This window comes from Hipposideros armiger, unplaced genomic scaffold (assembly GCF_001890085.2).
Source record: "Hipposideros armiger isolate ML-2016 unplaced genomic scaffold, ASM189008v1 scaffold_513, whole genome shotgun sequence".
NCBI lineage: Eukaryota > Metazoa > Chordata > Mammalia > Chiroptera > Hipposideridae > Hipposideros > Hipposideros armiger.
The window spans coordinates 881,626-898,430 of NW_017731863.1; the positions used below are offsets into that span (position 1 = coordinate 881,626).

Consider the following 16,805-nt stretch of genomic DNA (forward strand, 5'->3'; position numbering starts at 1 on the left):
CTCGACCTGGAGCTGGGCTGCCGGGAGTCGCCGGTGACGGCGTAGGCTGCAGCCCCTGCTGCAGTGGGTTGCCGTGGGCTACTGTGTGTAGTCAGCAACCAGCGTGAGCAGCCAGCAGCCACCGTGAGTGGTCATCCAGAAGCCGGCGACTTATCTGCCTCGCCCGGGAAGAGCACAATGATGGTGCCAACTTGGGCCAGTAAAGCAACGTCCTCCACAACTAAACTGAAGAACAAAAGGACAGCAACTTGTCTGTTCCCCTTCCCCCAATTCCCCAGCGCTGTTCTCCTCCCCCAAGTCCCCGATAAAAATCTTAAAAAAAAACAAGAAATGTAGGATTTCTTCCTAAACTGACCAAACACAAATGAAATTAGAAGCAAATACAATAAAAATATTCTCCAGATTTGTGACTTTTCATACCTTTCTCTTTTTGAAACTTTCTTCCTTCGTTTTCTGAGACACCAGTCCCACATTAGAGCCATGTCTTCTCACATTTTGGGTAGGACTGTTCTCTTTCCTTTGCTGTGTGTAGGCCCCAGAGTTTTTCCTCAGCCCCCCGCCGCAGTGTTCCCACTCTGTACACCTGCCCCAGTGACTACATCCAGGCCAATCACAGCACCTGCTGTCTGTACATCCATTTTGTCTGAATCTCTAGCTCCAGGCCAGGCCTCCACCCTGAGTTTCAGGACCTCATATCCAAACTCCTACTTGAGGAGCCCATAAATATTACATTCTCATTGTGTCCAAAACTCACTTCTTCATCTTTCCCTCAATCTCACTGAACGATAATACCATCCTCCATCTAGGTGTCTAAGTCAGGAAACTTGGACACTTCTTATATTCCTGCTCTCCTCAACCAACAATCACGAAATCTTAAGAGATTCTAGCTTTTAAATGTGTCATAACATGTCCCTCTGTTTCCAGGCCTTCCTGTCCAGGGCCACACTCTTAGTCCAAGGTTCAGAAAAAACTTAGTCCCTAGTGGAAGACTCGCACACCTGTTCTCTCTGCCTGCTGGGTTTTCCTCCTTCAGTCCATCCTCCATGCTGTTTCCAGAGTGATCATTTGAAAATGTAAATATTTTTTAGGGGGCCAGATGGACACGTCTTGTTAGGGAGACCACTTCATAGTCAGTATAGAGGCCTGACCACCAGACTGTATTTCTGAAGCTGATGTAGAATAATAAAGTATGTCAACTATAATTATGTATACATATAGTCATGAGACATGGAGTAGAGTGTGGGAATGGAGTCAATGGAATTGTAACAGATAAGTATGATATCGGGGATGGGAGGGCAGTAGATGGGGGAGAGGGGTTGTTTCTGTGCGAAGGGTGAAAAGGATAACTATTACATTGTTCTGTACACCTGAAACTAACAATAAAAAAAAAAAGAAAATGTAAATCTGTACCAACCTACATCTGCTAGGACAGCTCTCAGTTTTTGATTTTTTGTTTTTTTTTTTAAAGATTTTTATTGGGGAATTGGGGGATGGGAACAGCGCTGGGGAATTGGGGGAAGGGGAACAGACAAGTTGCTGTCCTTTTGTTCTTTAGTCTAGTTGTGGAGGATGGTGCTACTAAGTGTCTAAGGGTGAGTGGCACACAGCATGGATATCCTGGACAAAGGCACGATTCACATCCTGGGTGAGATGGAGCAGAACTGTGTCAGATTTCATTATGCTCTTCACAAGGGTGTGCAATTTAAAGCTTATGAATTGTTTATTTCTGGAATTTTCCATTTAATATATTTGGATGGCAGAAAGTAAAACTGCAGATGGGGGGGACCACTGTACATAATAGGTATTTGAATGATTATATCAGTGTATTTTTTCTACTCTTACCATTTCTTTTTTTTTTAAGATTTTTATTGGGGAATTTGGGGAAGGGGAACAGACAAGTTGCTGTCCTTTTGTTCTTTAGTCTAGTTGTGGAGGACGTTGCTTCACTGGCCCAAGTTGGCACCATCATTGTGCTCTTCCCCTGCGAGGCAGATCAGTCACCGGCTTCTGGATGGCCGCTCACTGCAGCTGCTGGCCGCTCACGCTGGCTGCTGGCTACACACGGTAGCCCATGGCAACCCACTGCAGCAGAGGCTGCAGCCTACGCCGTCGCCGGCGACTCACGGCAGCCCAGCTCCAGGTTGAGCTGTTGTTCAGCATCTTAGCTGTAGAGGGCAGTGTCACTGGCCCTCATATGTGGGATCTGAACCGGGGCCCTCTGGCGTCCCAAGCCAGCTCCCAACCAACGTGCCACTCGGCTGGCCCCAGCTATCAGTTTTTTTAATGGAAAGTTACAATTTCAGCAAGAATGTGGAGAAGTTGGATCCCTCGCACATTGCCGGTGGGAATGTAAAATGGAGCAGCCACTGTGGAAAAGAGTTTGGTGGTTCCTCAAAAACTAAACAGAGAATTACCATATGATCCAGCAATTCTACTCCCAGGTTTATACCCAAAAGAATTGAAAGCAGGTCCTCAGATGCTTGTACGCCAATGTGCCTAGCAGCATTATTCACAATAGCCTAAAGGTGAGAGCGACCCAAATGCCCATCAATAGATAAATGGATAAACAAAATGTGGTATATAAATACAATGGGATATTATTATTCAGCCACAAAAAATGAATGAAATTCTGGTACATGCTACAATATAGGTGAAATTTGAAAACATTATGCTAAGAGAAATAAGCCAAAAGGACAAGTATTGTACAATTCCACTTATATGAAATATCTAGAAAGTATGGTACAGTTTACCAGGGGCGGGGGAAAGGGAAGAATTACTGTTTAACGGGTATTGCGTTTTTGATTGAGGTGATGAAAAAGTTTTAGAAATAGAGTGGTGATAGTTAAACAACATTGAGTGTACCTAATGCCACTGAATTGTATATTAAAAAATGATTAAAATGGCAAATTTCATGTTATATATTTGACAATAAAAAACGTTTTTAAAAAGTATACCGGCAAGCAAGCTTTAAAAATGTAACCTGATCAAGTTCTTCTCATGCTTAAAATCCTTCCATTTTCCTTATCACATTCAAGATAATTTTCAGATTCTTTAGTTCAGGAGACCTTCATGACCTAGTCCATGTTTATCCCTCAGGTTTCATAGCTCACCCACCTCTATGTGCACCCGCTGCTCTAATGGGACAACCACTTGTTTCCATATCAGTAGAGTAATATTTCATACCTTGTGCTTCTGCACAGCTAATTCCATTTACCTACAATATTTTCGCTACTCCTGCTCTGAATGGCTCATTTCCATTATTCATTTAAAACTCAGCTTGAGTCAACATCTCCAGGAACCTGTTCTTCACTCCTGATCCCAATATTATTTAAATTCCCAAATTTCTTTATGGCTATCATACCTAGGATCTCTATTACAGCAGTTATCGTGATGTGTAATATTTGCATCATTCCCATTTGTACAGGTTTCTTGTGTCTTATCTGTATCTCTCCCTCCTAGTCTACTGAGTATCACATAGTAGGTACTCAATAAATGTGTAATGACTACATTCCATGGAATCCTCATCAATAACCCTTTTAAAGAACCAGCTCTTGGGGCTGGCCAAGTGGCTCAGCTGGTTAAGAGCGCAAGCTCTGAGCAACAGAGTCGCTGGTTCGATTCCCACATGGGCCAATTGAGCTGCGCCCGAGCTGAGCTCCCACTAAGCTGCCAACAGATGGCAAGATGACTCAGCTGGTGAGAGCACGTGCTCCTAACAACAAGGTTTCTCGTTCAACTCCTGCATGGGATGGTGGGCTACGCCCACCCGCAACTAAGATTGAACACGGCACCTTGAGCTGAGCGGCCCCAAGCTGCCAATGGGCACCCGGGTGGCGAATGGACTTGGAGCTGAGCTAGCTGAGCCCTCCACAACTAAGACTGAAGAATAACAACTTGGTTGTTACCCTTCCCCAATTCCCCAATAAAATCTTAAAAAAAAAAAACACAAAAAACAGAACCAGCTCTCCATTCAAAATCCATAGTGCTGAAGAAAGGGCGAACATTCTCATAGGTTATTCTTTGTTTATAAATATGCAACACTCTGAGGCTCCATCAATGAAATCACTTTATGTTTATTAACTGACTTTCCTGCCCTGAGTCTCTGAGTCTGCTGTATAATCACTACTTTGTAAAATCCATGAAGTACTTTGACATCCATCATTTCATCAGAATGTAAAATGGTGGGATGAGAGGAGGACTAGGAAAAGCTCTGGGATAGACACTGAGCCAATCAGTAGGAAGGACACTCTTTTTTCTGCCACAATATGCCCTCTCCACGAAGGAATTATGTTAAATAACAGTACAGGACTTACCTGCTGCCACTGGATGCTGATATTTCTATCCGTGTTGAAAGGAGATAGGTAAAGGGATTCTGAGAAAGCTATTCCACCACTTTTTCTGTCATTACACCTGATCTGGAAAGGAGGCGGCCTTGGGGTCACCCCTACCCAGACATGCTAGGAAATGGACAGCATAATTGTCCTCAAGGCTAGAAGTACCCACACACACACACCTTGTCCAGTTAGAGAGAGACAGGAAGCAGGGTGTAATTAAGAAACTGCCACACTAACAGTCAGGCAGTCTAGCTAGTTGTGTAACGTTCGATAATACACAAGTCGTTTGGTATTTCTGAGTCCTAGCTTCTTCATTTTCTAAAATGTGAGCAATTGCTAAATAATCTTTAGGGTTGTCTTCTGCCAAAAAATCATTATCTGTCAATACTTTCTTTGCATGGTTCTATTTGTCCTACCACTGACCCCATATATTCCCCAAGCCACTGTAAAGTCTCAACTGTGCCTCCTACATGGCATAGCATTATCTTACCTCTAGCACTCCCTGCTCTCACTTCAACAGCCATAATATTATTTAGATACTAAGAATGGGCAATGGTGCTTATGATTCTAAAGAAAAAGGAAGAAAAGAAAAAGGACTAACAGCTACTTCTAGCTTGAGGTAAGGTGGTATTACCAACTGTTCATTTAGGATTAAGACGTCAAACAGTATTAGATAGGCTGTCACTTGGTCATTTGCAGTTATTTATGATTATTTGCATTAATGGAGACTAAGAGAATACAGACAACCAAAAACAGTAGATAATATTCAAGTCATTTATATGTGGCTTGGGAAGCTCACTGGTACTTACGTTTAAATAAACACTAATTCTGCTGTCTTGCAAATTGAAGCCAAATTATAAAGCGTATTGGGAAAAACTGAGTTAAAAAGAGCCAGGATGTTTCATTATGTCCTCATCTTGTCCCCCTACTCAGATTTTTTTCCTTCAGTCAGGATGAAGGAAATATCATCAACTTTCACATTTATGTAAAGCACCAGCCTAACATGAATTGCTCTAGATTGTTATATTGATTTTGTCCTACTATTTTCACCATATAAACGTTAGCTTTGGGGAAGTCATTAAAAAATATTTGGGGCTGCAAACTTCATTAGGCAACAAAAATAAACAAGGAGATAGTAAGTATTCTCAACATTGACTTAATTATCTACTTGGCTTAATAAATATGGAAAGCAATAAATATGGTTACATGACCACAGATAACCAAGGGTTGGTTATTAAATAAATGATGAGTAAGGCAAAAAGCAAAGTGGTAATGATTATTTTAAGCCAAACATGCAGGCAGATGTTCTCCACAAGCTTAAGTATCTTAATTAGGAAGACAAATCTCTTGCTGTGACCATACACATTAAGCAAATCAACCTTACTGTTCCTAAGTCTTTCAGACTCAATAACCTTCAGAGTTGGACTGAAAAGTTCCAGGTCCGTCAGTGACAGAGGTTGCAGCTGGGTGGATACATAACTGCTCCTATCTGAATGTTACCATGTAATTTTTAAAAATTAATGATTTTAAAAAGTAATAGTTTTCCTTTTTTCTCTAAAGATTTCATGGGGTTAGAGGAACAAATTCACAAATTCACTTACTGGGATGGATCCGAATCACTTCCTTTTCGTTTTCTTGGAAATTCTGTCACATGTGGGCTGAAGGATCCGAGGGCAGTTGTTGGTTTTGTCCACGGGCTCATATAATTGGAAACCATGGAAGCAATGCACTGGTTGTCTTCTAGCAACACTTTACCTGTGAGAGATAATGTGTAAAATAGATGTCTTATTGGGCTTTAAGTTTTACTTTATACATATCCTTATGACACACTTTAAATGGTTTTTCTCTCTTGATATTTTAAAAATATCAACTAAATAACATGAAAGACTAATTTTGTACACTCAAATATTGGAAATGTATTTGTTAGTCCATATTTTAAGTTTACTTTCCCCATCAAATTGTTAAAAAAATAAAATAAAATTGAATATTGTAGAAAATATGGAAAACAAAAAAGTAGAAAGGGAGAAAACCAAATTTCACCAACCAACGATACTGTTTACAGACATTTCCTTTCAGAATTTTTTTCTTTAGTTGTCATTAAAGTAATTGAAATCACAATGTATATTCTGCTTTGTTTATGTATCGTTGTGATAACTTTAGTGTTATTACAAATTCTTTATAAATTATTCTAATGGCTGCATAATATACCATCATGTAGATGTCATAGCTACTTAACCATTCTCCTATTGTTAGAATGTATGTGTTTTTATTTTTTCACCACCACAAATATGTATTGTGGTAAATAAAGCTTTTTATCTACTGGTTATTTCTTTTAGTATCATCCCAGAAATGACTTAAAATATTCATGTCCCATGATCTTCTTATAACCTTAATGGATAAATATGATAGTAGAATCCTTTTTGTCGAAAGTGTGGTTTATTACATGCTTTCTAAAACATAAAAACCAGCATCAAACTAAAAATTATCTGTAGTCCAAATATGAGCCTCCTTCTCATATTAATTTATACACAACAAATTTAAACTCATTTGTACCTTATAACATAGAGAAAACATAGCAATATTTACAAGAGAACGCAATAAATCTACAATAGTGGGGGATTTTTAACACTTCTGTACCGGTAACTGATATACTGAGCATTCAGAAATGATACAGAAGATTTGATCCACACAATGGAAAAGCTTGATATAATAAACATATAGAGATCATGATACTTAACAACTTCAAAACCTAGTGTTGATTTGCAGTGGGTACCCATCAAACATTTGTAAAAACTGACAATATACTCGACCAAAACACAAGTAAATCTCAAAAATTTCAAAAGACTGATATCATATATAAAACATTTTCTGACTACAGTCTAATCATGAGACACCTGTAATAAAAAGATAACCAGAAAAATCCCTATATCTTTGGAAATTAAGGAATACACAAATAACTCACAGACAAGGAAGAATTCAAATGCAAAATTATAAAATATTTGGAACTAAATAATAAAAATATTATACATGAAAATGTGTGGAGAAAGTAAAAGCATTACTGAGAGGGAACTGTTAATACTAGGTGTTTTTAAAAAGGGATTGAAATCTAATGAGCTAATAATTTAAGAAATCAGAAACAGGACCGGCCGAGTGGCGCGTTGGTTAAGAGCTGGCTTGGGATGCCAAAGGGCCCTGGTTCGGATCCCACATATGAGGGCCAGTGACACTGCCCTCCACAGAAAAGATGCTGAACAACAGCTCAACCTGGAGCTGGGCTGCCTTGAGTCACTGGCTATGGCATAGGCTGCAGCCCCTGTGGCAGTGGGTTGCCATGGGCTACCATATGTAGCCAGCAGCCAGTGTGAGCGGCCAGCAGCCGCAGTGAGCGGCTGTCCAGAAGCCGGTAACTGATCTGCCTTGCCCGGGAAGAGAGCAATGACGTTGCCAACTTGGGCCAGTGAAGTGATGTCCTCCACAACTAGACTGAAGAACAAAACGACAGCAACTTGTCTGTTCCCCTTCCCCCAGTTCCCCAGTGCTGTTCCCATCCCCCAATTCCCCAATTTAAAAAATCTTAAAAAAAAAAGAAAAAAGAAAAAGAAATCAGAAACAGATGAGTAGAATACATCCAAGGAAATCATTAAAATAATACTAGAAATAAAGAAACAGAATGCAAACAAGGGCAGAAGAAAAAAGCTAAACATACGTTCTTCCAAAGATTGGAAACTCTAATAACCCTATGGCAAGATGTTTTAATAGAAAAGAAGCATAAATGAATAAAAACAGGAATGGACATGGGGTTATAATTTTATATGCTCTAGAGATTTAAAAGATAATAAAATCTCATGAACAACATTATTCTAAATATTTTTAAATAATAAAAACATTCCTAGGGAATTTTAACTAACAAAAACTGAGGCAAAAATAAAACCCTGAATATTCTTACATTGTCCTTACACACACTATTCCAACATATAGAAAAAGTAGGGAATATCTTGGCCCCAACTCTTTTTTTATGAGGCTTATAATTTTGATATTAAAACCTGGTAATGGCAGCACAATAAAGAAAAACTATAGACCTATCTCATTCATGAACAAAGACACTGAAGTCTTAAAATATTAGCACACAAAATTCATAAATGAATAAAAAGTATAACCCATCATGACCAAGATAGTTTTATCCAAGGCATGCAAGTCTAGTTTAATATTAGTAAATCAATTTAATTTACCACAATAATAGATTAATGGAAAAATATAATTATCTGAATAATGTTAATATCTCAATATTAATGAAGAAATATTGAAAGCATTCTCTTTGCAATCACAAACAAGAACACCTTTTATCACTACCCCTTTTCAACATTATATTAGAAGACCTGCTAGTGGAGTAAGGCAAGAAAAAGAAATATGAGGTATAAAAATTGGAAAGGAAGAAAATAATTTTTTTGTTATTACTGGGAAATGATATGATTGAACATATATAAAACCTCAAATAATCAACAGATAAATTATTAAAATTAGAGAGTATAGAAGTTGGCTGTATGTAAAATCAATATATAAAAATCACTACCTTTCTATTCACTAATAATAAACAGTAAAAATATGACATTTAAAAAGACACAATTTATAATAATCTCAAAAAATATAAAGTACCTAAAGAATAAATATAATAAAAATGTATAAGATCTAAAAGATCTTTATGAAGAAAGTTATAAAAAATTATTTAAAACATTTAAAAAGATCCAAATACAGTACATGGAAAGATATGCCATGCTTATGGGCTGAAGGCCTCAATATCATAAAGATGTCAATTCTCCTAAAATAGATGTACAATTCCTCTCAAAATGAGTACTCATTTTTTTTTTTTGGTGGAACTTCACAAGCTGAATATAAAATGCATATAGAAGTACAATGGGTCATAAATAGCTAAGGAAAATGTGGGAGGACTTGCCTTATCAGATATCAATACATTATAAAACTGTAGTAGTTAAGACAGTATGGTATTAGTGGATAATAAGCAGGGGATAGACAGGCTAAAGGAAAAGAAATACAGAGCCCAGACATGCATATATGGACATCTGCTAAATGTCAGAGGTGAAATTTCAGATCAATGTTGATAAACCAGCTTTTTAAGTAAACAGTCTTGGGCCAGATCCAGTTGGATTGAAGGCCTAAATGTAAAAGGCAAAAATGTAATAGTGAAGACTCTAAAGGAGAGAGAATATCTTTGTTATTGGTGTAGAGAGTTTCCCAAAACATAAAAAGTAAAAGCAATAAAAGAAAAGACTGACCAATACAACCTCCTTAAAATAAAATGAATGTTGATCAAAAGGCACCATAATGAGAATGAAACCATAAGACACAAGAAGATATTTGTTACACATATAAACAACAAAGGGCTAATAGCTAGACTGGATAAAGAAGCCTTTGCACCACTAAGAAAAAGATCAGCAATCCAACAGAAAACTGGATAAAAGGCTTTCACGAGCACTTCTAAAAAAAAAAGAAGTGCGATATGTTGTTTTGTACACCTGTAACTAATATAATGAAAAAAAGAAAAGAAAAAAAAAGTTCCAACTGTCAATACACAAATGAAAAGACAGCCAATCTCACTACTAAATTAGGAAAATTGAAAGTGAACTATAGTGATGTACTACTACATACCCGTCTGATGGTTACAATCAAAAAGTGTGATGATGCCAAGTGTAGGTAAGGATGGGGAGGAATGGGAACACTCATGCTCTGCTGGCAGGAATGTAAATCGCTACAACTAACTTGGAAGCCATTTTTGCATTACCTAAGACAGCTGAACACATTGAAATAACATGTTTCATCATTCCATTCCTAGGTACATAGAAAAACTCTTCATGTATGAGACATGTATAAGATATGCATTGACAGTCCTGCTTATAACTGAAAAATTAAAACCTGAGAAAACTGGGAATTAATTTCTATCAACAGAAGGATAAACTGTTTATTCACTGAATAGAACACTAACGACCATAAAAATGAACAAAGTACTGATATACTCATCAACGTGGATGACTCTCAAAATAGTGTTGGCCAACAAAAAAGTCACAGCCAAAAACACAGAGCATGTTTTTAAAAAATTTAAAGTTCAAACACAGGTAAAACTTATCAATATGTTTTTTAGCAATATCTACAAAGTTTGCCACGCTATACAGAAAAGCAAAGGAACATTACACTAGAGTCACAATTCTTTTTGGGAGAAGAAAGGGGATGCTATCAGTGAGGGACAGATACACAGGGAATTCTAAGGAATTAATGTTCTATTTCTTAGCCTGGTTGTGAAGTCACAGATAACTGTTTTGGTTTTATTCTTTAAACTACACACATAATTTTTCATAATTTTTATCATCTTCTGTAGGTATAATAGATCTCACAATTAAGAAGTGGGGAGAATAATTTTACCAATGATTGTGGGCCACTTGGGAATTAAGTTTCTATTTATGGTATGTCATGACTTCTAAGTCTGGACTCTAAATGGGACCAATTTGGAATCACCAAATACCATGAGCTTAATTATGGCTTCAGCTCTTAGACTTCATTCTAATAGATTCTGAATGGCAGAACACCATCTGTCTCCACAGAAAAATGGGAATTTCTTATGGATAGTAAATTAGTAGAAAAAACTCACTAACATTGAACCATAGCACACCCTGGTATATATAATACCAGACTCCTCCCACCCCTCCAACATACTCAATTGAGCAAGGACACTCTCCCCTACAGTTCAAAACAGAAATAAAATGAAGATTTTTTTTTTTAGGGGGTAGGAGCTCCACATGTTTTAATCCTACTTGCTTATTAAGCTTTAAAAGAAGAAATGGACTATCTTTAGGCAGGCAGAATAATATTCTTCTTTTCACAAAATCAAAATCTGAAACTCCAGGGGTCTTTGTGTTCCCTAATGGAAGCATTGCACCATAATTAGCTATATTCCATCAAATTTGGCTAGATCAGTAGAAATGTATTCAACACAGAGAGCTTTCTTTAAACAAAAGGAAAATGTAGGTTAGTGGGACTAATTAGTGCTGGATGAAAGGATCTGTTCTTTGGAAACAATCCAACATTCAGATGGTGGACTTTCATTTGTTAGAAGGTGACTCATAATTTAAAGAGCAAAGATTTCATTTTTTTTCTATTGAAGTAAAATTGGAATATAGCATTTCATTAGTTTCAGGTGTGTAAAGATTTCATATTTTAACCTTCCAGTTTATTTTACTTTCAACCTCCACGTATACTTATTTAGATGATGAGACCATGTATTAAGAATTGAAATTTATCTCTGCTTTTATATAACTCATTTTGGAGTTTATGTTTTCATATTTTGATATTGTCTTTTCTCGCCAAATTGGGTCACTTCTCAATGGTGAATGTAATACATCTTATTTAACACTCAGTAAAATAATTCAGAATTTAGATTGAACAGAGATGCTGCGATTATCTTCTCCAAAGAAAAGTTTGTGGTTTTATTTAAAATGTGATTAGCATTAAATCTCATTCCACTCAGTATGCACCTCCCTGGTGATGGTAATAAACCTTAGAATATTTAAAGGTCTACCATTTAGTATCAACTCAAGGATGGAAAAAAATTGTGGGAAATGAACAGCTGCTTGGGCGTCATAAGCAGGGGAGACCAAGTAGCCACTTGGTTCAGGCTCATAGTTACAAAGGGGTTCAAATATAGAATTTGACATTATACTTGAAAGAGGATGTACATATACACATACATACACATGTGCACACACACATTCACAGAAATGCAGTGGCAGGATGGAAAAAATATATTTTCATATTAACTTGAAAACTTTTGTCCTATTACCTACTTTCATTGCCAGTAGTGAGCTATATATTAAAATTTACATAAAATTTAAATTCTCTTCCAAATAACTTTTTGTTAAGAACAATTTGTTCAACAAACATTTAAGTTACTTCCTTAAAATATGCAAGTGGCCTTTGCTTCTTGACTTCTGAAAGTCCATGCCCAGAAAATCCTTTTAGTCTGGTCTATCCACCATAAACTGTTTAAACTTTTTTGTTGTTGTTGTTTTGGTTTTTTGGACATGGCATTTAATACATAGGAGATTGTTTCTTTAAGATGGAAGTAATTCCCTGCAAACCTCATTTGTTTGTGTTGGGAATCAAATAAAATCGTGTATTTGAAATTTGTTTGAAAACCAAAAGTTTAGTGATGCTAAGTAACTAGTCCAGCAAAAGAGTCCATTTTTGATGAGCCGTTGAAGATGCCTAAGGTGTCAGTCAAGAAAAGGCACTGTGTTAAATGCCTTTGAATTTTTTTAATTAAAAAAAACTTAAACTTAATTTTGAAATAGTTTCAGACTTCAAAAATAATGCAAAGAACTTTAATATACCCTTCAATCAAATTCCCCAAATGGTAACGTCTTACTTAACCACAGTATAATTATCAAGACCAGGAAATTAACACTCCTGTAGTATTATTATCTAGTTCATAGACCTTATTCAGATTTTGCCACTTGTGTTCCAATGTCCTTTCACTGGTCCTCGATACAATCCAGGATCACACGGTACATTTAGCGTCTGTTACGTGCCCTCATTTTCCATTAAACTGTAACAGTTACTTGGCCCTCTCTGCTTTTGAGATTTCTGAAGGGTATTGGGCAGTTGTTGCATAGAATGTCCTCGGATTTTAAAATTGTCTGATATTCCCTCATGACTAAATTCAGGTTAAGCACGTTTGTCAAGAATACCACAGAAGTGATGCTGTGTCCCTTCTTGGTGCTAAATAATGCCTTTACTCTTCAGTTGTATGGCTTCTGATACATTTTATTGCTTCATTAAGATCCTCCTCTTCAGGCTTCCAAATGGTGTTCAGCTCATGGAATCAACAGAAGAGGCAGAGGAAAGATTTATGAGCTTGTCGTCTATAAGACTATAAGCTCCAGGACTGGAAAGCTTTGAGGACCATGTTATCTTTTTATCCCCAAATCTGACCACACTGCCTGACACACAGTAAGTGTTTAGGGTTTACCGAAAGAATGAATTGCATTACCCTGAACAATCAAAAGGGAATCTAAGAGAATCTGAAACCAGAACTTCCAGATTCGTCTTCCCGGGCTGCTGGGGCAGGGTGAAATTCCCACCGTAAGGAATATGCAGTTCCCTGCTGTTCCTACTTCACAAGCAAGTAGGCCTACTTCCTACCATTACTTCCTGTATACTGTTCTTAAGTCCATAGAAGAAAAAATACACTCGGTTATCTGCTGGGAAAAGGGCACTGTGTGATATGGGATTTGGCAGTCTGAATACCAACCAGTTTTATAGGTTTGTGCTCATAAATGACAATGGAAACCAAATCCTGCTTCTTATCACTGACATATTACTGTATGATGCTGAGTCACATAATAGATAGAAATGAAGTACGAATCGGCACGATTCAAGAAACACATCATCTAGAGATAGTACTGTACATAAACTATGAAAAAGCTTTTGCTCAGCAGAAATTTAAAATATTCCATTATTTCACAGTTCTTATTAAGAGCTTAAACTAGGTGAGGGATCTATTTTAAAAGGTTCCAATTAAGGACCTGCTTTCAAGAAGCTTATAATCCTGTATATGTTTATGCATATAGAGGCGCATAGACATATAAACCAAATACAGACTGAAATTAGACCTAGATGGAGGTACAAGTTCATGCTGCAAGAATACAGAGAGAAGGGCACTTAATTCTGTTTGCGGGGAGGGAATAACATTTAAAAGCATTATTTTTTCGGCTGAGTATTTCAGGCTAGGAGAAAGCCATGAACAGGAGGCAAAACAAATGCCCTCAGTAAAATCCTATGCCATTGTTAAAAATGACGTTTAGTTGTTGAATCAATGAATATGTATCAGTCAGGTGTTAGAAAATTCCTGTCCTGATAAAGAATCTGATGGGTAAAACTGGACTTTCTCAAAAGAGGTTTTACCTTCTCACATACGCATAGTACAGAACTCCTCAAACTTTGTTGGACAACCATAACATCCCACACATCTGTCCTAAATTCTTCTCTCTCTCCTGAACCAAACCATGTGATTCTTTCAAACCTTACCCCTACAATGTCTTGTCAGCACTGCTTGCTCTCAGCTGGTCCCACTTTGGCGAAAAATACTTTGCTGTGTGGTGTGATTGGAACAGAACAACAACCAGGAGTTGTCTAGTCCACAGAGAGTGGAGTTTTTATTGATAATGTTCTGACTATACTTTCATTATTTATAAGCTTTTGTTTTACACATCAGGCCTTCACTCTGTTGATTCATTTATATAACTTTAGAACTGTAACTGACATTACAGATGGTCTAGTATCTAACTCCTTCTTTTTCCAAGACAGAAACAGAGTTCCACAGTTGATGAGGGCCTTTGCCCTTATCACACAGCCAGCCATGGAGGGCGGAGGGACTGCTGTGGAAGTCCCCTGACTCCCAAATAGGCCTTTCCTTGGGTAGACCCCAACCCGTCTTTCCTACAGGCTGTTCTTAAGCCACATCTTTACCATTTCACACGTCCGCGTATTTTTTATACTGAGGTGCTGGCCCTTTTTTGTCGTTAAGATTAATCTTCTTCTGTACCATCCTATCAGCATATTTTTTGCATTCCAGCTCTATCTAACAGATTGACTAAGCCTCCTCAAAATATGCCATCTGCAAAAGTGACCAGCATGACATTTACACTTTCAAACCGTCTGGCTGGCATACTGAACAAAAAAAGCCAAAGAGAGAACAGCAGGGAGTTTACTCACTGTGACCAAATACAGCGGAGGCAGAGTGAGCGCCCACAGGAGAGTTACAGAGGAAAACAAAAGGGTGACACCAGGGAAGTGATAGAAAAGGTGAGAAGGGACTTAGTCACTCAGCAGATAGGAAAACTGAACTGGCTGGGGAGGAGAAAGCAGAAAGACTGGGAACAAGGCAAGGGTGTCAGAGCGTCTCAGGGATTAAGCTGTGCTCGCTGCATGGCTAGTGCCTAAAATGAGCGAGAGGGGACCTGGTTACCTACCTGACACATCCTTCCTATGAGTCAGGAGGGGCCAGGTATTTCCCAGGCTTGCTCAGTGCAAAGACACATGTACACCAGAGTGCGCGTGAGGTAAGATGAGGATTTGCTTCTATTGCTCCCAACGGACTATGCACTAATGATGGCCTTCACGTGAGCCGGTGCCCTGGCTCTCCTGCACAGTATACACTAGGCTCTCTGTGTCTGGTCATGAGCACACAGCATTCGGGGTGGAACACAAGCCAACTGGACGGGTGTCAATGGGAGAAGCTGGATTCAGAGAGACAGGCGTTTGTGACTTCTAAACTTTAGAATGAACTCAAAAACCAGTTCACCAGTTTGCAGCATAACCGAGTACAAAGGAGATGGTAGGAGAAGAGCCAGCCTGTCCCCCTATCGGGACAGTTGCCTGGTAAGGGGAACTTGTCAGCTGTGGTCCTAAAACATCCTGCGTATTGTTCCATCGGTAAATACTCTTCAAGCTACTATGAAGCAGACACTGTGCTACTGGGAATGGGAGTACAACGGTGACCAAAGGGACGGCTCCTTCATGGCACTTAAAATCTAATAGAGCTTCCTGTGCATCCTGGAGTTCTACCGAAGTATTAACCGAAGGCTTCAGTGCTCATGGAAGGTGCAGCAAAATGTAAAGGAAGGACAGAATTACTGGGAGACGGCATCATTTACACATCTCAGTGAACAAAATCTAGTAAACAATCCTGAAGTGTTGAGGTACATGGTCCCCTCACTTGTCCGTGTGACAGTCAATGACAAAGATAGCATTCCTATAGACTACAACAGTTCCTAAGCTCATTCATCTGTTCACACATGGTTCCCCATCCGATAGACTGGGGAAAGGGAAGATTTTCTTGGCTAATTTTTAACTTATTATTTGATTCAGCTACAATTAAGTATTGCCTTCCAAGTATCTGTTTTGATCTGGAAAAAAAACAAACTAGTTTTGCTCTTGAAGATAAAAATTCCTATAAAATATTTGGAGAAAAGGTATCTTGTTTTCCTACGTTGCAATAAAAGATTAAGAGGGGGGGGGAAGGAACACAAGAAACCATCGTGTCCAAATCACTCACCTTACAGCTGAGGCAACGTGGGCTCAGAGTGGGAAAGAACGTGCCCAGCTGGGTGTTACACTGCAGCTCAAACAGAGGAAACAGAAACAGAGCTTAAATATAATAGCCTGTTTTGGAGAAACAGTTCTCAGGCATGTCCCACTCTCAATCGCTACAGAAATTCAAAAGAGACAAAACACACCAAGAATGAATTTCGATGCCACTGAGAAGGCAGTCCTTCCTCCCACTAGCTTTTAGCAAGCAAGGAGCGGGGACACTTTCAGAGGAAGGAGTTGTAGTGTTGCACTGAAACACCGAGGAAAGCTACAAACATAGTGTGTCTAAATTTTAGTAAGATGTTTTTGCAAAGT

General features: G+C 38.3%; 1 protein-coding gene across 2 annotated transcripts in view; it reads right to left on the reverse strand.

Moving 5' to 3' along the window:
* BMAL2 (basic helix-loop-helix ARNT like 2) overlaps window positions 1-16,805 on the reverse strand; it is a 77,657-nt gene that overhangs the window by 50,742 nt on the left and 10,110 nt on the right. For both annotated transcript variants that reach the window (XM_019668059.1, XM_019668058.1), the window contains exon 2: window positions 5,936-6,089. In XM_019668059.1, coding sequence (XP_019523604.1) covers window positions 5,936-6,089 — 154 coding nt within the window. The remainder of the gene's footprint in view (window positions 1-5,935; window positions 6,090-16,805) is intronic.